Source organism: Alligator sinensis, unplaced genomic scaffold (genome assembly GCF_000455745.1).
Source record: "Alligator sinensis unplaced genomic scaffold, ASM45574v1 scaffold780_1, whole genome shotgun sequence".
Classification (NCBI taxonomy): Eukaryota; Metazoa; Chordata; order Crocodylia; family Alligatoridae; genus Alligator; species Alligator sinensis.
In genome coordinates this window covers 1898742-1925089 of record NW_005842144.1, presented here as the reverse complement: position 1 = coordinate 1925089, position 26348 = coordinate 1898742, and the positions used below count along the sequence as shown (strand labels likewise).

General features: G+C 42.7%; 1 protein-coding gene across 8 annotated transcripts in view; it reads right to left on the bottom strand.

The window, feature by feature from the left end:
• KLHL29 (kelch like family member 29) overlaps positions 1-26348 on the bottom strand; it is a 568419-nt gene that overhangs the window by 180615 nt on the left and 361456 nt on the right. For all 8 annotated transcript variants that reach the window (XM_025206190.1, XM_025206187.1, XM_025206189.1 and 5 more), the window contains 2 exons: positions 8716-8857; positions 7427-7969 (listed from right to left, as the gene is read on the bottom strand). In XM_025206190.1, the coding sequence (XP_025061975.1) occupies positions 7427-7969; positions 8716-8857 (685 nt within the window). The remainder of the gene's footprint in view (positions 1-7426; positions 7970-8715; positions 8858-26348) is intronic.

Here is a 26348-nt window from a genome sequence, read left to right as displayed (position 1 = left end):
AAGAGGAGGGGGAAGCAAGGCACAGATGGCTACATTTTGGGTACTCAAAGGCAGCCTCCTAAACAATGTATTAATTATACCAAAAGGGAATCAGGACTCATAGTAGACATGATTATACTAAGGCATGGCAGGAAGGAGAGAGGAGTCAGATTAGGGAGTCAGGGTAGGCAGATAGGTGCCACACAGCCACCTGGGGGTGGGGGGGGAGGTATGATCACCCCTGGAGGTACACCTTGGTTTTAATTCATGATGTTTGATGATGCTTGAAAATGGAGTGTTGAAAAATTAGTATTATGGGCTTGGATTTTATTTATGAATCTATTATGACTTCTATAGTCATTAACATCTAGTTTCTTTTTTTGCAAGTTAAAAGTTGCCAACCAATAAATATAGAAAATGAAAAATACTTGGAAATAAACATCAATGTTACCCATCAAAATTCATAAATTAAAACCCCAAATGCCCAAGACTAGTTATAATTTGCAAGAGGAAGGTCTGCAAAAAAACTGAAGTTTCTCCATTTTCTGAGTTTAGCTAAACATCCTGGCTATGCAGATGGCCTAGTCCTTCTCACCAAATCCAGACAATGCTGGAGATCAGCTCTGAGGTAGCTGGATGGATGGGGCTCCACTTCAATGACTGCAAACATGCCTCCCTGCATAATGACTGAAGGAAAAGAAACTCTATCTTGCCCACCACCGTCACAATCCAGGGCAAGCCCACAAGACACCAAGATATCCTGCATATCCCCTACCAGCAGGTGAGTGCCAATATCCCTTGGCCAGGAGACCTCTGCAATGTCACATCCTGTGAGTGCCCATAAGGAGACCACCTAGAGAGGATTGCCAGTCTGCCCTCCAACAAGATCTGGCCACATTCCTGAACAGGTCACAGGAGGGCAAATCCAGGTGAGAGGGTAGGGACCTTGCCTCACTGTGCAGCTAAGCACACAACATCACACAGCACCTCAGGAAGCACACTGGTTGCTGCTGAACATGGCACAAAGAGGGGCAGGAGCTAGGTGTCTCACTGCACCCAGCCCTAACTGCCAACTGCACTACCATCACCCCTCATACAGGGACCTGCCCAGAGAGGTTCCTGAAGGATGCTGTGTGGACTAAGTACATCAGTGACTTGAAGGTAAAACCTGACCAGGGCAATGTTTTTGAGATCACCTTGAAGAAGGACACCAGCAACCATTGCATGATCTGTGGGGACTTTATGTGCTTTACAGATTGGTGCTTCGTCTATCAAGACCATCACAACTGCCTGAACAGTGTTATCCTCCACAGACACTGAGACAAGAGGTGCTGGAGTTGCAGCTACAAAAGTGAGAAGCTCCTCCACTTTTTGTCCGTAGTGTTATGTTGCAACTTCTAAACCCCTTTACCCTGGGCTAATGAAGGCGGCATGACTAAGCCCAGTCCTTGGCCGCATTCACAACATATGTACCCATGTAGCTACTATGTGCGGGGTCCTATATTGTCTTCCAACTCCACAAACTCATTAAATAGCCATAATTTTTAACATTTTCTAATAATATTCTAAATCCATGGTTGAAGTTCTAGAAAACTGCTTTAAAAGTAAACATTTTTATATGGAAAGTAAATCTTAGCATGACATTTATGCAGCAGACATGGCAGAAGAGTGGCCACACTGTACTGAATACATCTCATTTTTGAAGCTAAGTAGTCTTGAGCCTGGCTAATACTTGAACAGGAGACCACTCTAGAATTCTAGGCACCTAGATAAAAGCCAAGTAGTTGTGGTCAAGCAACTGGTAAATAGTAGGACCGAGAAAACAAATGAATGGCAAGTCTGTTTCCTCCTGTCATCATGGCTGAGCAGACAGATGGGAATAAGAAAAAGGAAATAATATATGGCATAAAAAGAGCTATATGTGCATTATTCACAAACCCTGAAGAAGGATGAAGTCTGAATTTGCACTGCCCCAAGAGGAAATGAGGGGGAAAAGCAATGAGTTTCAGTCCCTTACCTGATGCATTACTTTTCCTTCATAATGTCTCAGCTGGAGTAGTTGGTACATTGGAGGAGATTCAGTCTACATCCTAGAAATCTATGCAATAATGTCGAGATTGCTGTCCACTGTGCTAGACCCAGTGATACAGGTAGCCCGAGATAGAGCGTAACAGAGAAAATTATATCCTCCGGTTCAGCCACCTGCTCAAAGCAGGCTCATCCCTGACTAAACCATCCCAGCCAGCTGTCTATCCAACCCACTCTTGAAAATTTCCAGGGATGGAGTTGCCAAAACTTCTCTAGGTAGCCTGTTCCAATGCTTGACTATCCATATAGTCAGAAAGTTTATACTAATTTCCAATTTTCTCTGCCAGATCTCGAGGCATTTGCTCCTAGTACTGCTACCTACAGCCACAGAGAATAGCCTATCCCCATCCTCTCTGTAATCACCCTTCAGATATTTGAAGATACATCCTTGTTGAAGTGTGAAGCAGTACTCTAGGTGAACAGAGCAAAAGAATAACTTTCCTTAATTTGCAAGTGACACTCAGTTTGCTATTGGCCTTTTTTGCGAATAAAGTACACTGTTGGCTTATATTCAGTTTATGGTCCACTGTAACCCACAGGTCTTCTCTGCAGTACTGCAGCCTAGCCAGTCATTCTCCAGTCTGTATTTGTGCGTGCAATTATTCTTTCCCAAGTGCAGGACTTTGCACTTGTCCTTGTTGAAACTCATCTGACTGGCTGCAGACAATTTCTCCAGTTTGTCCAAGTGATTCTGGATTCTAGCCCTACCCTCTGGAGTATCTGCAACTGTCTAACTTGGTGTCATCCACACATTTGTGAAGTATTAACTCAATCCCTTTGTTCAAATCATTACTGAAGATATTAAACAATACTGGACCAGGACATTCACCAGGGAAGCCCCACTTAATACATCCTCCCAGCTAGACAATGAGCCACTGATGACTATTTGTTGAGCATGACTATGCAACCAGTTATGTATCCACATTACAATACTTTTGTCCAGTTTCTTTCCTTAGTTTGTTAATGAGAAAGTTGTAGGACAGTGGTATGTCTCATCCACTCCTCTACCCCATCCACAGAGTCTGTCACTTTACCAGAGAAGGAAATCAGGTTGGTCAGGTAAGACTTTCTCTTGGTGACTCCATGCCGGCTGTTCCCAATTGATTTATTCTCCTCTAGGTGCTGCACAATAGATTCCTTAGGACCTGCTCCATGATTTTTCCAGATAGAAAAATCTTCCTCTCATTTTTGACACATTTGTAGAAACCGTTTTTATTAGTTTTTATGCCCCTTGCTGGTTGCATCATAATTCATGCGTTGGCCTTCCTAATACTTTCCCTGAATGCCCACGCTAATGTGACCAACTTTCCACTTTTTGTAGGATTCCTTTTTTTTTTTTTTTTTTTTTTTTTTTGAGTTTCAGCTCCTCCAGTCAGGCAAACTGGGCAAATGAGAACCTAGGTTGACAATGCTGAAACTGTCCTTGAACATCTCCTTGATGCACTATAATTTTATATTCTTCACAAATCTGATGTGAGCTTTAGTAGAGTCTCACTGCAGAGTTCTGAATATGCTTTCTCTCTAATTCCCATGGAATCTTTGCATGACAGAATAGGACTTGGAAGAGGCATAGAGTGCAAAAGCTATTTCTTTCCTAGAATAATAATGGTATATTTCTGTATTATCATGACATGGCTTTAGAAGACAGCTAGGACTATTTACTGTAAATCTACCCCAAGGGCAGCTACTGTCTAAACCAATTACTGTTGGTCACGTATGATAACAGATCCCATGTTTTTCAGAAAATGCAGTGGCACAAGTCTGCATGAGCAATGCTAAAAGAAATTACCACTTTAAATACTTTTTACTCCTCCTATGACTTGGATTTATGAAATCCATTTGATTGACGATGCTAAAATTGGCAAGTTTATATATAGTGTAATAAAACAAATAATCATAGAATCTCGCCCATCCAGAAAAGAACATATTTGATTCCTGTAACTCTAGCTCCATGTGGGCAAACCTTTATGAAAACAAGACCCTTTGAAATTAAAGGGAATATTTGCGTGAGTAATATTACCCGACTGGGCCCGTAAACTGTAAATATAAAAGAAATCTGTTGTATGTAACATAACACTTCTTGTTATTTAAATATAACATTCCCAAAACCACGCAAATGATTTTCTTTCTTCTGTAACATGTGAGAGATGATAACTTGACCTATTGCAAATGAAGCGGCATATTAGCAATGCCTATCCTTTTTGTAATTTATTTGTTTACTTCTATTTAAAGTAGCCAATTAAAAAACACTGTGTCGAGCAAGTGCATTCTAATACAGCCCCTTCAGGAATACAACTCAGCCAAATGAAACATAATTATGGGAAACAAAATGTGAAATTTCAAATCAGTTCACTAATGAAGTCTAAAAATATAAGTAACCCCATCGTTCTGACTGGCAAGACCTGTTCTTTCACTTAGGGGATCGTTGTGTAATTCCTCAAACCTGTGCAAGATGGGACTGTCAAGTCAAACAATAAAACAGAATATCTCACAAATTAATGAGATAGATCTCACTGCTGTCAGTAGCAGATCTTATTATAATGCTGGCCAAGGTTCCCCAAAAAGAGAGAATGCACATCTTTTAAAAAAAAAAAAAAAAAAGAAAGTTAAAGAACCAGATTTGACTTATATGTTTGAACAGCTTGATACCAACACATTGTGCAATCTGTCTATCATGTAAGAGTGTGAAATCAATTGGGCTTTAGAGCTTGAATCCCTTAAGGGAGAAATTAAAACAAAAAATATTTTAAAAATGACCCACATTCAAACACACGTGGTTTATATTAAGATCCCTGTTCTAACATGGCAAGATTTTAAGGTCTGGTTTCCAAACTCACTTTTCTTCTACCTCCTGGCCCTTTCTCTTTTTTACATTTTTAAATGTATTTTGGGGATAAAAGTAAATAATATATTTGCTTGTTTGACACTAGATTTGACAAGCTAAATTATAGCTGAAGAAGTAAATCCTTTTAAGATTAGAAATGGAGGAAGAAATGATTTCTTCCCTGTACAACAAGCTCTGCTTATGAGGTATTTCTGTATGCATGCTTCATTGTCTCTTTTTGCCATTAAAAAAAGGAGAATAAATCAGCTGCTGATGACCATAAATAGAGAAGCCAGTTAAATCTAATTCCTGGGAAAACAGCTGTCTAGCCTACAATTTATGAAAAATAGCATGGTTCATGTGTCAGCAGTTGTCACTGTGTAGATTTACCACTTGTTTCAGTATTCTGCTTCTGAACTTGCCCTGGGAACAAAGATTCCCAAGAACCAAATGGGTAGAAAGACTTGCTTCATGTGACTGGCTTCTACATGCCTTCTTCTCACCTTGACTCTTAGGTTTTTGGCTGAGTCTAATGTCCCACTGCTTCCAACCCTCCGGTTCACGGGTCACAATTCTACATACATCATGGAGCTTACGCTGTTCTGAATCTGACATCGAAAGGGGCAAGACTGGGCTTCAGAGCACCCCAAATACCCTATGGTGATCCCAAGGCTTTGATAAACAAATATTAAAAGCTTGCCACGACAAAACTATTTTTCCCTGTTAGGTTATATTAAAGTTTGGAGTTTGTATTGTCTTGCAGCCAAAGGTATCCTACAAGTAAATGCCACAGTTGTTTGGGAATGGTAGGCAACAGCTGATAGGGCTGAATTTATGGGACCTGATTAGGGAAAAACTGTAAACCTATGCCTAATTTTAAGCCCATAAATCATCTCATTGGCTGCAATCAGACTACTCAAATGCTTCCAGACAGGCACATGTTTAAGTATGCTGATGGATTAGTCTTAACTGAATGCACTGATAGAGATGGCCACAAAGGTCAGGAACCTTTGCTCTATAAAAAGAATAGCTTCAGCATAAGTTAAATGCATCTACTAGCGCCTCTACTGCTGAGTCTCTCAGGTGTTTTCTGTAAGCCTCTTTCCCACCAGGATTTATAACTTGTAAAAATAACTTGGCAGACAAGGTCTTGGTTTAAATGGTTATTTGTGAAAAGGGAAAGGATTGACAGAAACAAACTTAACACACCTCTTTACCATTTTTAAGCTCCTTGCTTCTTCTCATCTCACTCAAAGGCAACTTAAGATTTTAAAGGAAATGAAAATTCAGAAGGCCATCAAACTTGCCATGAGGTCTAATCACACTTGATAGTTGGCCCAAAAAACTGGATAGTCGTCCAAATATTTTGCTTTGGAAAATGACTGCTAAACATGTTTCTTAATTTCTTTTCAAGAGACATTTGGTAAGGGTTTGCACATGCCAAAATACGATTTATACAATAAGCAGTAAGAATTATTGGGCTAATTGGTTTCTTTTTTTTTTTATAGAGAGATCCTTTGGCCTTAACACATGCCAGCATAACAGACCTGAATAGGTTATGGTGAGTAAATAAATTTCATGTGGACCATGCAAATACAAATCTATACATTATATTATAAACCCAATGGAGTTTTTGTGGTCTTTTTTTTTTTTTTTTACCATTTTAAGAAATGTTGCTGACAGGCCTACTTACGTGTCTATGTTGTCAAGCTACATTTTACTTCAGCTTCACATGTGGGACATTTATGATCTTTAAAATAGGGTGGGCAAACCTTAAAAGTGAAATAAAAACTAAGAGCCCATGCAGACTAGATTATAAAAATATTCAAGGGCCTCCAACCATAACATTTCATTGAAACTAAATATTGTGGATCTTTTAGGAAGTGCTTTTGAGCAAAGATCAACTTTTGAGGAGGTCAGATCCACTGTTCGCAGTCTGTTGTCGCACTTGAGCCAAATGAAGTGGATAACACAGAGTTTCACCTTTAACTGAACTTCTTGGCTTTCTCTTGGTGTTAGTCAACAATTTTATTTGAACCTGTTTTGATTCCCAGTGAGGTGAGTGGGGAGAAGATGGATAAAAAAAACAAATTTACAGTGCTTGAACTAAGGCACAAGTGAAGCCAAGGAAAGTGGTCTGACTTATAAATAAATAAACTGCACCTCAAAAGAAATCATAGAAACTAAAAGGCACAATGCAACAGCTGCCTCATGTGCTTTGAGATGTGGGATACTAGCTCATTTGATGGACCCTAAAAGGTGTCATTCAACACTAAAAGAAGTCCATGGCTTTTCTTTCTCCTCCTCTTAAGAATCGGTTTTGTCATCTTTAATTCATAAAAGCTAGTGCAGAACACAAGGCAGAAAACGGATGCTGGAGTGTTGGCACAAGTACATCAACAGCAAAGCTGCTTTCATGGGAAAGGCTGTTGCTTTTACTGCTTTTTGGCACACTTGACCCAATTCATTCCTGAGAGCGCGTGCACTATGGTACCACATACCAAAAACAACATTAAGAAGTCCAGCCTGACTTACCTTTTGGATGCCAAGGATCTGTGAACTCGTACTTTCCTACGCCAATAGTCCGTAGCATTTGTACCCCATTTGTGTTGTCCTGACTGCCCGTCTGGTTGGGAGGAGGCTGAGGAGCAGCCTGCCCATTGGTGGCTGGAACACTATTGGGTAGGGCAGCCGAAGGCAGAGCAGGTGGCGGTGGAGGCAGAATAGGGCAAGTCATGTGACCATTCCCTACTGCGGTGTGGCCTGGATGAGTCACCTGACCAACCCCAGTCATAGAAGACATGGTGATTGGCTGGCTGTTAGTGTAGAGAGGCTGGCTTTGCAGGTTCACAACCATGTTACTCAGAGGCTGTGAAGGCTGCTGTTGTAGCTGGTAATGAGCTGGCATTAATGGAAGCTGGGGGGTAACGTGAGGAGGGAGGGAGGGTGTAACTCCAATGACGGGGGCCTGGACGTTCACTGCTGGGCTGAAGGTTGGAGGTTGAGTCATTCCATACGAATGCGTTATAAGAGTTGGCTGGCTACCTGCTGCGACTGTTGTCACCCACGGCGCTGTACCTGGAGCACAAGGGGGGAAAGGAAAGCTAGCAATACAAACCATCTTGGCAAAAAACCCCAAAACTTTCTCTTTATGTAAATGCTGCCCATACTGGAACCTTTTAATGGACTCTATAGTCTCTTTTTCTTTACAATACATAAAGTAGCACAGGATCTGGAACTATTCCAAACTGATAAGTGCCTAAAATTGCTACAATGATGTGAGTGCAATTGTTAAAATACTCATCAGGTGACATGCCGCATGTTTACAATTTTATGTATTTTGTGCTTTACGCAGCTTAAGTACACGCTTCCAAGAAAATTAACCTCTTTCCCCACCGTGCTTTCATGGCTTCCTGACAAACACTCTGCGTATATAATAATGGTGCTCCAGCCACTACAAAGAGATTGTAATTAGGCGTCTGGCATAGCAACACAATGTATGATATGTGTCTGGAAGCTGGAAATCATTTCAGGTAGTTCTGGACATAAAAGAGGTCTTAAAGTATTACACAGTGCCTTTTATTCTGGTGAAGGCAGAGAAGGTGAAAAAACACTTTAATGAACTTGCAGGCATCTTAATACATTTATATTAGCCCTGCTATAGTAGAAACTTGAGGGGGTCTTCACAATGAGAGAAAAATCCAGCTATAGCACAAAAAAGACTCACGATAAAGTCTAATTTAGAGAGGTAATTGGAGACGGTGTATTGAATTTGCTTTCAATGATTTTCCCTTGTAGAATTACAAATAAGATTGAAAACATACCTGGGTTTTCATTCTCCCTCATCTGTTTAGATGGTGGTTCATCTGTGTCCCAGGGTGTAGACTGATTGATGGGTGTCTGTCCCCACCTAACACTAGTTGCAAGTCCTTGAGGCTGATTTTCAGTCTTGGAAATGCAAGGTGTCTACCAGAGAAAAAGACAAATTGTGGAATAAAAATGTTTAGAATAGATGGAATAATTATTGTGTTAGACAGCTAGTAGCTTTTTGTTGGTGGTGTTGCAGTCTAAGACTGTATCTGAAGACCTTTAAATACCATTTTTTTTCTTTCTCAGATTTGTATTATATGTCAGTAAGGCAATACACAGCATTAAAAAAAATATCTCTGGAAACTTTACAGAACCACCATTAAAAGCTCCACCCTTTTCAGCAATAAATTGCTTTGCATTCTTCCCCCCGCCCATTTTCTTTTTGCTGTAATAATATCTATTTAGAGAATCACAGTGTATATAAAAATGGGACAATTTTCTGTTTGCTCAGCCTCTTTAAAAAAGTGAGTTTTCATTTAGCAGTAAGTAAGAGAAAAGAGAAAGACGTATTTACAACTGTATGACAAATTACAGTAGACTAGTGAAGAGAAGTCTTAGTATTTACTGTCTGGAAACACCTAAAATTGAACACCAGTTAAAAAAATAAAGCTGTGTAACAGTCATCTGCTGTTGAAGCAAATAGACTGGCAGCTCCTCAGAGTTGTTAAAATAAGTGTAAACAGGGAAGAGATCAGGCCTTGCTAATCATGAAGGGGGAACAATCAAAAAGACAGTTCTGTATAAACAGTCACATGGGATAAAACATTCAGTGAAACACCTATTCTGTTGTACAGGATCTTTCCAAAAAGCCAATATCCCAGGTGCAAAAAACAGCTCTGTAGAAAATACAATGCTGCAGTGGATCCAAACTAACTAGTACATCAGCCTATTATATCACTGTAAGAGTAAAAGTTTTTATTGGTACTTGAATCCATAAGACTAAAGTGGACTTGGCTGCCCAGGAGGCAGTGAATGAGCATCAAGGTTTAAAACACCGAGGAACATGAGATCCATCAGCCTGAATGTCTACTTGTTGCCTTATGGCCAAGGGAGTAATTTGGCCCTGAGGCTGAAGGTGAAAGGCTGTTTCGACAGAGGAGCTTGGCCCTCCCGTACCAGTGAAAGTCCTGTCAGCATTGCCAATCCCATTGCTCTCTGCTGCAACTTAATTTCCCTTGGTCACATGACCCAACTGGCTCACTGCTCTTCCCTCAAAATATAGCAGCTCCTACATAGATTCCCTCTGCATTTCTTCCTTTATCCAAAAAACATCCACTTTATACTCCCTTCACCCAAGTTTCCATCTTCCTCCACTCCACCCCCCGCTAACACTTCCATTCAAGCTGTTCCCCTCCACTGTTCTCTGACTCTTCATTTCTCTTGCCTACCTCCCTACTCTATTTTATGCACAACCCCACTTCCTCCATTTCCTTCATCATTCCCTTCCTCCCCTCTTGCAGCTTCCTTTAATTACTCTTACTTCCAAGGTACCTTTTCCCCCATAACCCTTCATCCTCAAGCTCTGGGGACCCAGGAGTCAGAAGGCATGTCTACACTTGGGCATTTAATGTGCACTAGCCTGATTTGAGGCACATTAAGAGCATGTGTCTACATGTGCGTGCCCTTAATGCATCTTAAAAATGGTGATTTTATGCTAATCACACCTACATTTGATATATGCATAAAGCAAGTATCAAATTTAGGTGCGATTAAAGTGCATTAACGCACATGTAGATGTGTCAATGCGCATTAACACAGGGACTTTAGTGCTGGGCTTGCCCACCTACTAAGGGAGTCAGCCAGAGCCCAGACCCAGGGTTCCTGCCTGGCCGCCTCTCCTCCTCCAGGGCTGGACTGCTCTCTGGCAGACCCTAGCTACAGACTATAAAAACCTCCCTATTTTGTGCCTTGGGACAAACAGCAAAAGGAGTGTGACGGAGCCAGTGCTGTCTGCAGGAACCCATCAGGCCCTGTGTGCCTCCCTGGACAGGATCCAGGCAGCCTCTGCCTGTCCTGTCCCCTAGCTGGATATGCTCCTTGGCCACAGGTGAGTGTTGCAAAGGGCTGCAGCCTGGTGCATCCCTTGTCCAGCCCTGAGATTCCCCCCAGAGCTGCTGACCCTGCTCTCTATGGAAGCAGGACCAGCACCTCCTCCCTGCTGCTCCTCGCCCCCAGCTCTTATTGCTTTGCAAGCACTGTGGTGAAGTGCCTTTGCTGCACAGCTCACAATTCCTGCCCGTGCCCCTGTTCAGGGTGCTGCTGGCAGCCCTCCAGGGCCAGCCTCTCAGGGGCACAGAGACCCGGTGTGGGAGCATGTACAGCACACTGTCCCCACTGAACTCCAGCTCTGCCCATGTGCCCACGCCCATGCTGAGAGCCCAGGCTACACAACCTTGTGGCACTACAGGGCAGAGTTGACGTCTAGAGGCAGTTTGCGTGGGGCGGGTGCTTGAATGTCCACATTTATGAACCCGTATCTGGAGGGAGGCATGTGCGAGGCCACTCCTGGATGGTGTGGCAGTGCCACGTGAAAGCCAAAGTCTTGTGGGCACAGAGGGTGGCTGTGACTGAGTTCAATCATTGATCTGGTCGTGCCCAAAAGACCATAGCCTTCATGTGGGAGCTGACCTGCATTTTGGCACCCCAGAAGACATGCCGCTCCCCTGTGAATGTCACCAGCAGGGGTGGCCTGCCATCACCCGCACCCCAACCTGACACCTTGCAACAGTTTTTTTCTGTTTTGAACTTTTCCTGTATTTTAAGTAAAAAAAATCCATAGCAAAATGCATGTGATTTCTTTTACAGGGGAGGGATAATTTTCTTTTATTAGCTCTGCTGTGAGAGGTTGCTCTAGATACAGCTAACCTGTTTGACAAAAGAATTTGCATCCTCTTTGCACAGGAGGTGGGGGACATAGGAGAAGAAACAACAGCATTGCACTGAGCACTGCAGCCCTGCCCTCCGGTCCTACTGGTGCAGTCTCCCCCCAACAGGAGTAAAAGCTAGTGAGAGGGAGAAGTGAACCAACTCCATTCTTTGTCTGTACGGTAGGTGGAATACATTCCCTAGCACCACTTATATTTATCCCCAATGACAACATCATTTACCAGAAGATGCAATGCACAGTACCGGGCATTTTAAACAGGACAGTGAACGAATAACGGGGCTGGAGGCAGAAGAGTTTCCAAAAGAATTCACAAGTCAGTTGCTACCCCTGTCTGATACCATGGATTGTTGCTTCTTTCAACCACTCGGTCTCTAAAGTACCACCCTGTCCCGCCTTCTGCCTGACTTCAGACTAACATGGCTAATCACCTCTGCACCCCTCATAAGGCAAACATCTAACTGGGATCGGTTAGTCAGGCAAGATCCTGCCTTGAGCATAGGTTTGGAGTAGAGAACTTGCTGAGATCCTTTCAGACCTACTTTAGCTATGATTTCTGTATACTACTATGCATCGCTGACAGGTGAACTGTGTTTCTTTGTTGCATCTATTGGGGGCTTATGAAATGTTTTAAAAAGTAAGTTCTGGGCACTGCCGTATTGTATACAATACAATGCAGAGATCACCATCTTAGCAGTACAAGCTTTATCACACTCCCCAAATTGCTTGAAAGCAAACAGTAGAGTATCTATCTATCTATCTACATACATACACGCACACATATATATACACATATACACACACACACACTCTACTGTATATATATGACAAAAAGATATCAGTGCCCTGTAAGAGACAAAGCCAGGTCTCTGTCATAATTACAACAGAATCCAAGTATCGTATGTATAGAAGTGGGATGATTATGTGAGAATGGGTAAACCCCTTCTCAAATTTTGGAAAAATTTAGCTCCAAACTTCAGAGCTCTACAACAAATCAAACCTGAGCACCTACTGCAGACACGTTCGGAAATTTAGTAAGTTTGTATTTGTATCTGGATCCAATCCCTATAGCTTGAGCCTAACTCTAAGTCAGTGATTCTCAGTCAAGGCCCAGTCTTTAAAGGGTGCCATCAGAAGAAGTAAGTGCTGCTCAATTCACAGAAGTTAGGGAGGGGTGCCTTGTGTCCAAAAAGGTTGCAAACCACTGCTCTAAATATTACTATGAAATTTAGGAAAGATACTAGGGCCAAAAGAACCAATAAAACAAGCATGATGGGAAGGCCCCTGCTGGTTTCTTACCAACAAATCAATCAATCAGTTCTGCTTCAGCAAATTGTTAGCATTTTTTTTAAGACTAAATTTTCTCAAAGCATGCTCACAAATCCTGTTTCTTAATGGCTCAGTGGATTTATATGCACAAGTCCAGCACATCGCTTTGAAACGGTACTCCTAAGTTTGTATTTATTTGCTCAGAAACAGCTATAGATTAGTTGGTGTGGAATCGCAACATGCACTAATGAGGCACAGTTTAGGCAGTACTGGACAGATAAGGGGGAAAGCAGTTTACAAAAGTTCCTGATGTTGATTGTATTCCTGATCTCTGATCTAAATTCTGGGTTGTTTTTCTTGCTAATGACTGGTATAAGTGTCACCTGGATCTGACTATTTTGGAAACTAGCGCTTTGCTTATTTGGAAAGTGTAATTCTTTCCAACATTATCAAATACAAGTCTGTGTATGAGAGTGAAGGTGCACACAAGCACTCAAGTCAGGCTTGTAATGTGTGACATAAACAGGTAAAAATGGCCTGTATTTTGCTAGTTGTGTATAGGGAAGAGATGGGTTCCATTAGTGTTCTGCAGACTTCACAGAAACTAATTGTACTATGTCACACTTTTATCTTTAGCTTTCATGTCAGATGCGCGTTTGAATTAAACAAGGAACACATGAAAAAAGTGAAATGCATTAAAAAAAATCTATTGAGTGTGCATTTTAAAATGTTGCCAAATGCCTATTACATGAAAAGACAAGGAAGGTTTCTAAAAGGTCTATTAAAGCCCATCCGGTCAATAGCACATATTGGCTATTTCATTGACTGAAATACACAACGGACCAGAAAGACTACTGAATCAATCATCAGCATATTTTTAGAGTCCCTCAATAGGACTCATCTAGTCTTTGCCTTTAATTACAAGTAAAATTGAACAAATGAAAACTAGATGGGAGTTTTTTCTTCACTAATTTTTTGTTTAAAGTTACCATTAAGAAGACCAGCTGAGTCTTTCCATAAGGTACCAGGTCAGCCTACAGTGTCAAATGCTTTCGTCAAATTGATTCAAGCTCCATAGATCAGCTACATGATGGTATGTCTGGCAGAGGAAAGATCAATGCCTTCCCACCTGACCCATTCCTTGTGACAAGCAGTGTCAAACAAGGAGATCTCAGGCCAATGTTGGTCATACTGTTCTATGCAGCAGTGATAAAAGATAATCTATGACCTCCAGGTGGGAATCGAGATTTGCTTTTGAACTTCAAGAGAGTTATTTAACCTCTTCAGGATGTGTGCTGGGACTAACGTTGCCAAACAGATGGTGCAAGAGCTCCGATAAACTCATAAGATTTGATAAACAGAGCAGTGAACACAGGTAATCTGCTCCAAAGAAGACCTTCAGCTACTGGAAGACCATTTTGCTACTTCTGAAACCAGCTTTGAACTAACCATCAGTCTAAGGGAAAATGCACTTAAGTGTCCACAAGTCCAGGAAAAAGAGCACAACCTGCCTTCAAATTCATCAATGGCACTGAAATCCCAGTTGTTCATAAGTTCACTGAGTTTGAAAGAGTTTTGAGCGATTGTGCAGGCATTGCTAGGGAGATAGGCTCTCACCTCCAGTAACCTGGTACAAGAAGCTGAGAAGCTGGCCAATGACAAAGCGCCGCAGCATGTTGACTACATGCCATCAAAGTGTAAATAATGAGGTCAGACGCATGGCTCAGGTAATACACAAATACCTAAGCAGCACCCATGTGGTAAACTGGAGTCCAGGGAGAGGAAGAGAGGCTCGCCGACAAAGCGCAACAAGGACATCTTAAAGTGCATTGGACTGAGTGGAACCTAGCAGCTAATACTTTTGAGCTCTTAGATTAGGGGTGGGCAATTATTTGGGCTGGATGGCTGCTTAACCAGTTTTGGTGAGCTGTTGAGGGCCACACACGCACCAAAATGTGCACAGACAAGTGTGCATACACATCCATGCATGTGCATACATACTCCCTGCTGCTAGGCTGGGACTGGTGCCACAGCAGCAGCAGGAGCATCAGCCCACCCAGGGCTGTAGCTCACCCCCTGCACCCCAGCTGGAGCTGGGACCTGCTGGCTACATCCACAGCTGGGGGTGGGGTGGGGGATGGGGCCTGGCTGCAGGTCTTTGTGCTGTCCTGCCCCACCATCAGGGCTTCTGGCACCCTGGTGCATTCGCACACATGCTCCCCACAACCCTGTAGCTCCCAGGAGCCCTGATGGTGGGGTGGGGTGGGATGGGATGGGTGGGATGGGACAGCGCAGAAGCCCACAGCCAGGCTCCAGGCATGGTGGCTGGAGTCAGAGCCGCAGAAGCTTGAGTGTGGCTTGAGTGTGGCTTGCTGCTGCCGCCACCCACCCATGGGGCGGATAAAAATCAATTGGCGGACTGAATGCAGCCTACAGGCCATAGTTTGTCCACCCCTTTCTTAGATGACAAATGCAGCACCAAGGTGATGGGAAGTATAAACCTTTTGGAATAGGAAAGCCGCTGGACAGGAAAAGCATGCCCATTCAGCAGATTTGACTTGCATGTTGGTTGGCTCTGCAAACTATGTAATAAAAGATGCTTATTGTGCAGAAGCCCTCCTACCCACCACTCACCTCGGCCTTCCCCACTGTGGCCTCTGATGCTTGCCCCCCACTGTTATCTTCGACTATGAGGGATTCAGGATGACAATGACCATTAAAATCATGTGAATGATAAGATATCACACTTGAAGTCCACTACATTGTGAACAGTCACTCTGAATAGAGCTGGATTTTATACCGCCATACGAAAAGGTGAATTTTAGAGAGTAGTCTAGGTTTCACATTGTTGCTTTTATCAGTTTGACATACAGCTTGAAAAGCTAATAAAATTAGCTTTCCATGTGGTACTGTTTAGCTCCCCCATTTTTAAATGTAAATGGCTCTCCCTTAAAAGAGGTTACATCCTACATTACCTCTTTCTATTTTGACAAGAAATTTATTTTATAAATAACATTTCCCCCACATACACACACTAAAACTAGTTTTTTTCCAGCCATAAAAACCTGTTTCCCCCTCTGCATCACACGTAAGACTGTCTCCCATTTATGAGCCTATCTGTTCACTTATGCCCAGATGACACTTCAAATTCTGTTTTCCTTGAGATCCAGTATTTAATTTGGAGATCGAGGAGGATGTCATAAGGAAGGAACATGCAACTGTTTCTTAAGATAAATATGAAAAAAAACCTGCCTGATCTTAAAAATGTAGATTTTCCCCCTACGCACTTGAGAACATTTTAATTTACCTGAGCTTAATACTTGGAAGTTAATAATCAAGCGGTAAACATTACAATAGCAATTAAAAATGATTCAAAAGACTCTCTGCTATCAAAAAGGATATCTTGACTTAAAATACTAATCAGAGCAAGGCCGTTTTGCATACATATTGGGCACACCTCCCATGTTTCAGAATGGCACTCATCATAAAATTAAATTTATGCAATGAAATGAAATGCGAGTTTTATAGTGAAGTTCTTATCTGTATTATTTTTTTTTCTGAGTATTATTTTTCTCAAATCAGATTCAGGCCGTTATAGTCAGTCTGAAAAATAAAAACCGATTAATAGCTTAGAGCTCAGCTCAGAAGACAAACCAATCCTCCTAAGTTATTGAACATAACTGTCCTACACCTTGCAGTGCTAGGCAGAAGTTGACTGAGTGCGAGAGAGTCAAGCAGAGGGCTCACTGTCAGGGTACGTAAATTCTTAGGTCTTGATAAAAATGGCTGGGTTGGGGGATTGATGATGGGAGAAGAGACCTTTTCACCAGTATGTTCTGGTTTAAATCCAACCCAGGTCAGTAGTGAGTAGGGGTTAGAATAGGGGTGGGCAAAATGCAGCCCATGGGTCAGATCTGGCCTGTGGTGGGTCCGAAGCATGCAGCCCAAGCATGTGGGGCAGCCCGGGCCGTGGCTCATGTGGCTGGTCCCACCGCCCCCAGATATGGAGTGTGGCTGGGGTGGCATGGTGGCTGGACTTAGCTTCCCAGCAGCCCAGGTAGTGGCGGCTCCTTCTGGCTACCACTGCCAGTGTCACTGCTGCCATCAGACCTGGCCTTGCTGCCTGGGTACCCTGGCCCATCTATCCCACACCAACCACTGGGGGGTCTTCATGGAGACCAGCCTGGGACTCCCATGGGCAGGGTGCGCTCGGCTGGATAGATGGGATGGGGGTGGGGGAGGCCAGGGTGTGTTGTCCATGAGCCAGATGGGCGGGCAGAGCCAGGGCTGCGATCATGAGGTGGTGGCAGTGCGGGCCCATGCTGAGAATGGATTGCAGCTCTGCCCCAGGTCCTGGCCCCACACTGTCACCACCCCGTGATCTCATCCTGGGTCCTGGCCCCAGCCCTGTCCTGCTCCCCACACACCTGCAGCCCCATCCCGTCTGCTCGGCTCAACATGCCCTGCCCACCATGTAGTGCCCCGGGACTGATCTAGTAATCTACAGTTTAGGGAGTTTTGTTGAGCTTTTGCAGGTCAGAGGGAGGGGATGGGGAGGGGGGTTACTGACCCAGCTGCTGACCCAACCCGCAACAGCTCACCAAAACTCCCTAAATGGCTAATTGCCCACCTCTGGGTTAGACCCAGATCGGGCTTAATCAGCACACCCACTTAGGTTTCCCAATGCCTTTATTTTAGGAGCTTTGCTGCAGGAGGTTTTCCAAATCTAATGGGGGAGGAACCTAAACTTCCCACCCAGTGAATGGGGAGACAAAGACACCTCCCCTAAAGTGATCTCATGCAAGGAAGTACTCAAATAAGCTGATGCCCGCAGTTAGCCAGCAGGAAATACTAGGCACAGGAGTGTAGCTGCACTCTTGCTCCTCCCCAAGACTTCGGTATTTAACTCAAGGCTGCAAAGGGGACACTTCTGTAATCCTGGGATCCAAACTGCCCATGGGGAGGCACTTACGTGAACCAAGATGCCTAGCTGACAGCAGCACTGATGCTAATGTAAAGCACAGGCACCCCATGTTCGCTCTTGACCATAGTGAAGGAGTGGTGCTGCCTGTCATTTCCCCATAATCCTGGACTGTCGAAGCACTCACCTAAGAGTGGGAGACCAGGGCTCCAGACCCTCTGCACCTTGAGGGGACTGAATCCACATATCCTATTACCCAGTACCTTAAATCACCAGGCTGTAATAGGGTTGGTGGAAGTGCCCTCCACTGCTTCCACGGGATAGCCACTGGGTAGCCAAAAAAGTGAGATTCATTTGGCCAGCAGGAGAGCAAGCAAAATAGTATAATCTTGTAGTGTAATCTTGTCATCCAGGGAGATGGGAATCTTCATTTCTGGACTTTGCTACCAGGACTGTTTTATACATTGTACATTTAAAGTCACTGGTTAAAAAAAAACCAGAACAAAAAATCCCTTTTCTGCAGTAACCAGAATCTAAGACCTCCCTAACCAATAGGCTTCAAAGTCATGCTAGACTATGAAGCAAAGGTGGGCATCACCAGCGCTGGCTGTTTTGCCATGAGCTACATGTGCACTCTCTAACAGTCACTAGATTTAGTCTTGCGTCCTGCTCCTTCCCCAGGGAATCAGGGGCATAGGTGCCACCCTCACTGACATGGATTGCCACAGAGCTTAGGCAGGTGGTGGGTACTGGATGGCTGATCTAGGTAACTAATGAACATACACAGCAACCCAGTCTATCCACCTGAGGTCTTTTCAAGCCATACTAGAGCATCTAGTGATTCTATACACTTTGCTGGTTTTTTGCAGCTGTTGCAGCTAATCCGGAATACATTTTGTGATTTAGGTGCCTAAATTCCTTCTGAACCCTGTTTTGGCACCTATAAGGTTGATTTGGATTTTAAATTGTTACTGTTTGGATGCCTATAAAGAAACAGCCTATGTGAAATGTGACTGGAGATCCCAATACAGACTCTTCACAAAGTATTACCATAGCTGGCACCAATGACCTGCTAGATGCAGATCTCCAGGTCTGCAGAAACCACTGGACTGACCTGGATCTTTTTCACTAGAGAGGGCCCATCCAGAAGAGAAATGGGACACAGTGGTACGACATGAAAGAGGCATCCGTTGTACTATTCTGTGCATAAGTACAGCACTGCAGAGTTGTCACTTCAGCACTTTTCAGCAATGCTTAATTCCTGCTACCCTCCTAAATTAAACAAGGACATGACAGGTATGTATGCAATGTGTGTAAGAGCCCTGCCAGGTTGACAGCAACCCTTCAAAAGGAGAGAGGCACTGGTGGAAAGCCTTCCTGTCCTGGTGCACGGATGCTCAGTCTCACAATTGTTAGGAAGACCTTCCCAACCTCAGAGGATGCAGATTATTCTTTTACTCTCCCTTTGACCCCTGCTTAGACTTGACTGCCATATCTCAAAAGGAGTATCAGGTAACGGTGATATGCCTCAAAGGCAGACAAAGAGAATACAAAGCTAGGATTGGCCTGGTTTTTACTCTTCTGAAATAAAGCTAAAAAGCTTTTATTAGGCTGTACATAACAAAACCCAGACACAATCACTATCATTTTGAGAAAATTAACATAACTAAAAATATACAGGGTGAATGGAATTATACAGAATTATTTAGGATTTACTAAGAATAATTGTGAGACTAATTTACTAAGAATAATAGTTGTCTCAGTTATGAAGGTACATTATATTATGCTGGTTCATAGAGTCATTAGTATCTTAAGTAGTCTACCTAAATGAGCAGTTTTGCCTTTCTTTTCTCACAGTAACAAAGACGACCTGAATTCTAGCGTTGCACAGTGCAAGGACACCGAGCTCTCTGGTCAGTAGAGGTGCAGAGGCAGAGCAGTAACAGTGCCCAGCTTTGGCTCCAGCGGGATGTCTGAGCTTGACTCCAGACTCACGCTGAAGGAGGCCAGAGATGATGCCAACCACATCACTCCCTCGCTTGCTCTTAGCTACAGGAAGCTGGCATGCCTGAACCATGCTAGTCCCTTGAGCCGTCGACCTATGCAAGTGCAGAAACTTGACTTTCTGGTCAAGGAAAATGCACAATCAAAGGCTACTAGTGATATGCCATACAATGTCGGCTGAGTTAACAGAACAAACCAACCCCTCTCTCCACCCCCAAAAACCATGAAAGGCTCCCTCGGAGATCCTTACAAATGCACTTACAACAACACCCCAGGAGGCCTGTAAAACTGTTGACATGCATCTGGCGGTAGCTCAAAGTGCAAAACTCCTTCCAATAGTTTCATGGGCAAAAGAGAACTGATCTGGATATGGAGTTCTTATGTGTGGCTCTCAGCAGCTAATGCTATTTTACTTAGGCCTTCATTTAAAGTGATGAATGAAGACTAGTGAGCCTCTGTTCCAATTATCCTAAAGAGATTGGGAATGGCAGCTTAATACCAGGATAATGCAAACTACTTTATTTCTTCCCCCGCTGAAAATAAAAAGGCATAGACAAGCATGTGCATCTCCTCCCATTGATTTATGTTTACAGCCTATCAGGGATTAAAGCAACCACAGTTTGATGGGAGATATTCCTTTAACAGTTAATTATTACTAGATGTAACCCAGTAACAACTGGAGATCCATTTCAGAATTTAAGGCCTACTGTTTTAAGCACTGTAAAAAAATCCACAGGTCCCTGCCCCAAAGATTTTACAACCTAGATGTTGCATAAGACAAGTATTTTTAGTGTAAACTTAAAATGCCAGGTCCCAGCCCACTCATCAGGTGCCCATGGGTGATCCTACTCTACCCTGCCCAAGTCCCTGAAAAAATTTTAATGCACCCACCTTTGTAACATGCCATCATCTCAGCCTCAAGCCTAAGTCACAAAGAAGTCACTGAGGTAGTACAGGTGGCGTGGGACTCAACCACTTTTTTCATACATTAACTATTTTTTTAGGAATACAAGCATGATGAAATACGATAGCAGTTGGGTACCTAACTGGTACCAAATGGCCCCAAATCTAAAATATAGAGGCAGATCTTCAATGGATGCAAATGGCCATAGCTCGCTGGATAGGATCCCGAGCCATTTCTAAATTCACACCAGTGCCTGAGCAAGCCGGTGAGTAAGGGATGGTTTTTTTGAAGTTCCAATAATGAGAGCAATACTTCTCTAGCAACAGCCTTTGGGCTGGTCCGTGGAAAGGAAAGAGTGCTGTTTTAGAAGAGGAATGTTTAATGTATTACAAATCTAAAAGATATGGACAGGCCAGCATGCAAGAGAAGCAAAATGAGCTGTCCTGCAGCAAAACCTCATTCAGGAACTTGTTCATGGGTGGAGGGAAGAACTCATCAACCTTACAGTTCCCATTACCAGTCAATTCAGCTATGACACAACATTGGTATTCTCTTTTCAAAGCTAATGTGGCAGCAGCGAGAAAGAAAATAATATAGTTAACACACAGGAAACATGTTGGTATCCAGCACAAAAGATAAAAGAAGTCTTAATTTCCCCTTGAGTTCAGAGGATAATTCAGCAGTGATAATCCAGACTCCACCTGGAAACCAGTCAGCTAGCCAGCACAGATTATGGAGCTGTGAGGTATATGCTCAAAGTGAGATACACCAGTTAATAACACAGTGGTGCCTTCTGCAATAATGCCAGTTTAACTGTTTTAAAGCTTAGTTCCCTGTGGAGCTTAATAAACTACTTTTGAAGAGACTGGTCACAGAAAAGAGCATGAATTCCAGACCCCAGAGGGAAGGCTACAACTGCCTTTATGAAAGCAGGTGGGAAAAAGCCACCCTGGTCACAGCTGCTATGATTATTTAACAGTAGGTGCAAGCCTAACAAGACCCTCAAATGGCAAGCTGACCAGCAAATGGCAAATATATACTTAATCAGAAGAAATTCTATATAATCTTTGCCATCTCCTTTGGCTGCTTCCCCCAGCTAACCAACATAAACTCAAAGCTTCTCTGGTTTGAGTCAGAACCATTTAATTTTCAGTTAAGCCTGGCTGGGATGTTCAACCAAGCTTCCTAGATCAGATGACATAATAGTTGGTAGTGCTGGGTCTCATCAGCTTTCTGAAAGTAAGTCTCCTATCCCTACTCATGAATGTTCTAAATGAGTCCACCCAACACACACGCAGCCAAGGAATGCCCCACAAAAGTACTGGCACAATTGCTGGCACTTACACTACAAAGCATTTCTACCTTGTCCAGATGAAGTCTACAAATGAAGTCAACAGCACCACATTGTTACTGGATCTACTAATATCAGTATGACACCAAGACACCATTGACCAAAACCATCATCTCAGTACAGGCCCAAAGTCAAATTGACATAGGTCAAGGAGATCAAAGGGCTCAAATCCTATTTTGCCTAGAGGCATTTAAGTGCTACTTACACATCTAAATGTGCCCATATAAAAGGTGGTTTTACTACTTACATAGATTTTACTATAGATGCTATATTCACCTGATCAACAGATCTGTTCTTCTGAGCATATTCACAAGGGATGCACTATGGCTGTTTGTTGCATGACAATCCTAGTCCACCTGGGCAGGTGTGCAACTGTAAGCCTCCGAAAGTTTGGTTAAAGAAGAGAAAACCAAACAAAAACAGGTGGACTTGCTGTTTATGGATGGCTGTCTGACCTTTTACCCCAATAGCCTAGTGGTTAGGACATCTGCTCAGAAAATGGGGGACCTAGGTTCCAGACCATTTTCAGGAAGAGGGGGTTTGAATCCCTTTCTTCCAGTTCTCAGCAAAGTGCCCTTACCTGCAAGCTGTGGGCTAGGCTTGGCCAAGAGCACCCTTCCATTCATCCCCTTGAAGCTGCAAAAAGCAGAGGGTTACAGGACCAGGAGAAGAACAAGCCAGAGGGAGATGGGCACTGGCTTGTTAAAGGAAGGGGGCTTCTGGTTTCTTGCTTGTGCTCCCAGCCCAAAAGCATTTCTGCACAGTCATTAGATACAATGGATAGACAGCTGTGGGCTCATGTGCAGTTACGTACCTACCAAGGTGGAACAGAACCCCACAGTGGCTATAGCGGATCCTTTCTGAACATGCTCAGATGGACAAGTCCAGCCACATAGGTGAAAACAGGATGTAAAACTATTTAAGATGCACAGATGCTTCTTGCATGGCTACATGTGAAAGCGTAAAAAGCACCTAGATGCCTTCAAGGAAAGGCAGGGTTTGGGCCAAGGTGTCTACATACTCTGAGATGTTTCACCATACCCTTCCCCACATTTTTTACCAAAAATGGTGGACATAATTTCTACAGTTAAAGCAAAGGCCTTGAGCACTACATTTTCTTAAGTATAGGTCATGGCACCACATTTTTAGCATACTTTATATACTACTTTGGCCATCTCTACTAGCAAAGAATGAGGTATCTTTCCACTACCCTTCATCAGTAAGGAAGGAAACTGCTGAATGGTTCTGGGATAAGGGAAAAAAGTGTCAGCCTATAGAATTAGGTTTTCTATGCATCCAGAACCTCGACTCCAGTAGAGAAGCTCTGCTTCAACCCAAGCAGATCCTACTTTGTTATCATTATTGTGGGCAGTTTTATTCAAATTAATACAATATAAAGAAACCTAATCAAGTCACAAAGGCAAGCAAGTGAGTGAGCAATCACAAAATTGGGCAGTATTCCTGAGGCTATCCACTATATTGTATACAGGTTTTCTGCTTGAGGTTCTATGGAGATGATGATGGCGGCAAGGACCCTCAGTTTACCGCAAAGAAGAAAACTGGAGTATTCCCTATGAGGGCACATCTTCACAGATGTAAAATTATTATAACAATTATCTTCTGAGTAAGCCAACAAAACCACCATAGACTGAACCAACAAGGGAACATTAAATTAACTATCCAGAACCATTTGCTCTGTTTCAAGTCATTTGTGAAATACAGGAGACTTTTAAGAAAAAGACAAAAAAAGGAAAAAAAAAAACTATACTGCTGTAAACTTGAATCAATGTGTTATGTTGATTCTATTAAGTTTCTTTTTATTAGGCTAGATGCAAATGTTTTAAATTCAAACCTTCCCAAAGTCAATGTTTCAATTGTAGTGTGCTCTACTTGGCAGGGAAGTGCATGTTCTTTGCCTACACAGCAGGAACATTCAGAAAAAAAGAAGATAAGAGTGTGATTGTTGAATAGTGCTGCACAATATTGCTTATTTATTAACTTGGCTTGATCGATACAGCTATCATCAAGGGCATGTTTAGCCTGCACATAAATTTCACTTCTTAACAAGCACTTTTGTATTCACTTAAATTTCCATAATCTGATCCAGGTCTCAGGAAGCTTTCTTCAATGGAGAACAGAGAATTCTTTTTTCTAAAAGCAGGATCAAAGCTTATTTGGTCAACTCTCAAACAAAAGGACAGCCAGTACTGCTAAAACAGCATGTTTACCTTCGACAGGAATTGGGGGGGAGGGGGGGGGGGAAGGGAGAGACGAGAGGGCCAAATGGATCCCTAGTGTAAATCCATTAGCATCAAAGAATTATTAAACCAAGAATGAATTTAAAAATCCGTTTTCTTTGACAATCTTCCACCAGTCAGATGCTAATTTTATGCATAATAGAAAACCCATTGTTCTTTATCTGACTGAATATTTGTAAATAAAAAGTAACCAAAGGTCCTTTCACATTATAATTCTGGTCCCCATTTCTGCTGAAGGACAACAAAGACTTGCTAATGAAACATATTTATTCTTCAAATCTGAAAGTAAAAGCCATAAAAAGAATGGAGAGGAACCGATTTCCAAGATGAAACAGTCAGCTTTGGGATGTGTACATTGAGTCTACCAAATTTCACATCACACTTCAGGGGCAGAGGAAAATCCCACATACATTAGAATCTATTTAAATTCTATTCAAATGTTCAATTAAAACCATCTTTTGAAGATAAGTTACACAGTCATTAAAATTGAGATCTGAAAAGCAGGATTTGAGAACTGTATCTGTCAAGGAGAATATACACTTTAATAATCCATTCCTTTTCGTGCATGCATGATAACACCCAAAATACTGCTGGTTTACTGTAATTGCATCAATCTCACTAAAAATCTAGACTATGTGGGGAAAAAGTAAACATGTTTTACAGCAAAAAGATTGCTATTTTTTTCTAATTTAAAATTATGTATCAAGATAGTTTTAAAAATGTTCTCTTTCGGGAAGAGAAGTCAGAAGAAAATGTATTCTAAGACTTAAAGAGGTCAGTGAAAAACATACCTCTTACCCTGAATACCCCCGTCAGTTTTGGAAAAGAAGCTAAACATTTTACAAGGTGTTCTGACTACACGTGCACCAATGTATCAGTCGCATATTGGATCAGCACCGATAAAAATGAAAATTAATATTATAGGCTATCGGGGGTTTTTTGGCCTGTGTAGCCGATAATGTCACCGATAAATGCTGTGTGCATGCGTGCAGCCACACGCATGGACATGGCCAAGAATACAGCCTGGCAACTTGGAGAGCAGTGTCCTGCCAGTAAGTCTGGAGCGGAGAAGCGGGTCGGGGCAGAGATTGAGGCCCCCACAGTGAGGGAGGGAGCGGGGCAGGGGCAGGCACTGCCCAGCCATGGCAGTGAATGGGACCCCAGGGCCGGGAGCAGGATGGAGCTGTAAATTGGCTATTGGATTGGTATTGGTTGATATAGCTGATTAATAATTTGCTATTGGTATCGGCTAACAAAATCTTTATTGGTGCACCCCTAGTTCTGACTAAGCTTAACTGGCCTTCTTTGGGAACACAAGGTCTCAGGGCTCAATTGTGGTTGCACTCAGGCAAGTGGCTTTAATAATGCAAGTAGCTCCATGCTGGATCAGCCTCTGAGATGGTTATTTAGTTAGATTTACAAGACAATGCTGATATTCAGGGTTTCTGGACTACCGTGTTATCATGCCCTCTAATTTTCCTGTTACACCAAACCGGTGGTTGCCAAGTGTGGTTTTGTTTCCATACCTCCAACCAGTCAGTAGGAAGCTTCTGCAAAACTGATCTGCAGTTTGGTATGAATGCTTCAGCTGCCTCGACCATCAACCATCTAATACATTTATGGCAACCACATGGCATACCAAGCTATAAATCTACCATGCTGCTCTCAGACATACCTTGCTGTCCACAGCCTCACAATTTAAATTAAAACAGATAATAGTGTTACTGTGGCTAGGACCCTTCTGAAGTTGTACTATATTGCCTTCCATTTTTTCAGTCACTTTCATTCCCCTTTGTATCTTGAGATGTGAACTGGACTATCCCACAGTATACCTGTGTACACTATAGTATCTTATGAAAAAAAATGTCCTTGGTGCCTCCCCCATTCATGACGGGCAGTTTGTTAGTAGAGAATATATGGAAAATATACCCACTTATTTAATATTATAGTTTTGTTTTAATCTTCTTCAATAGGATGCGACTTCACATCTATTCTC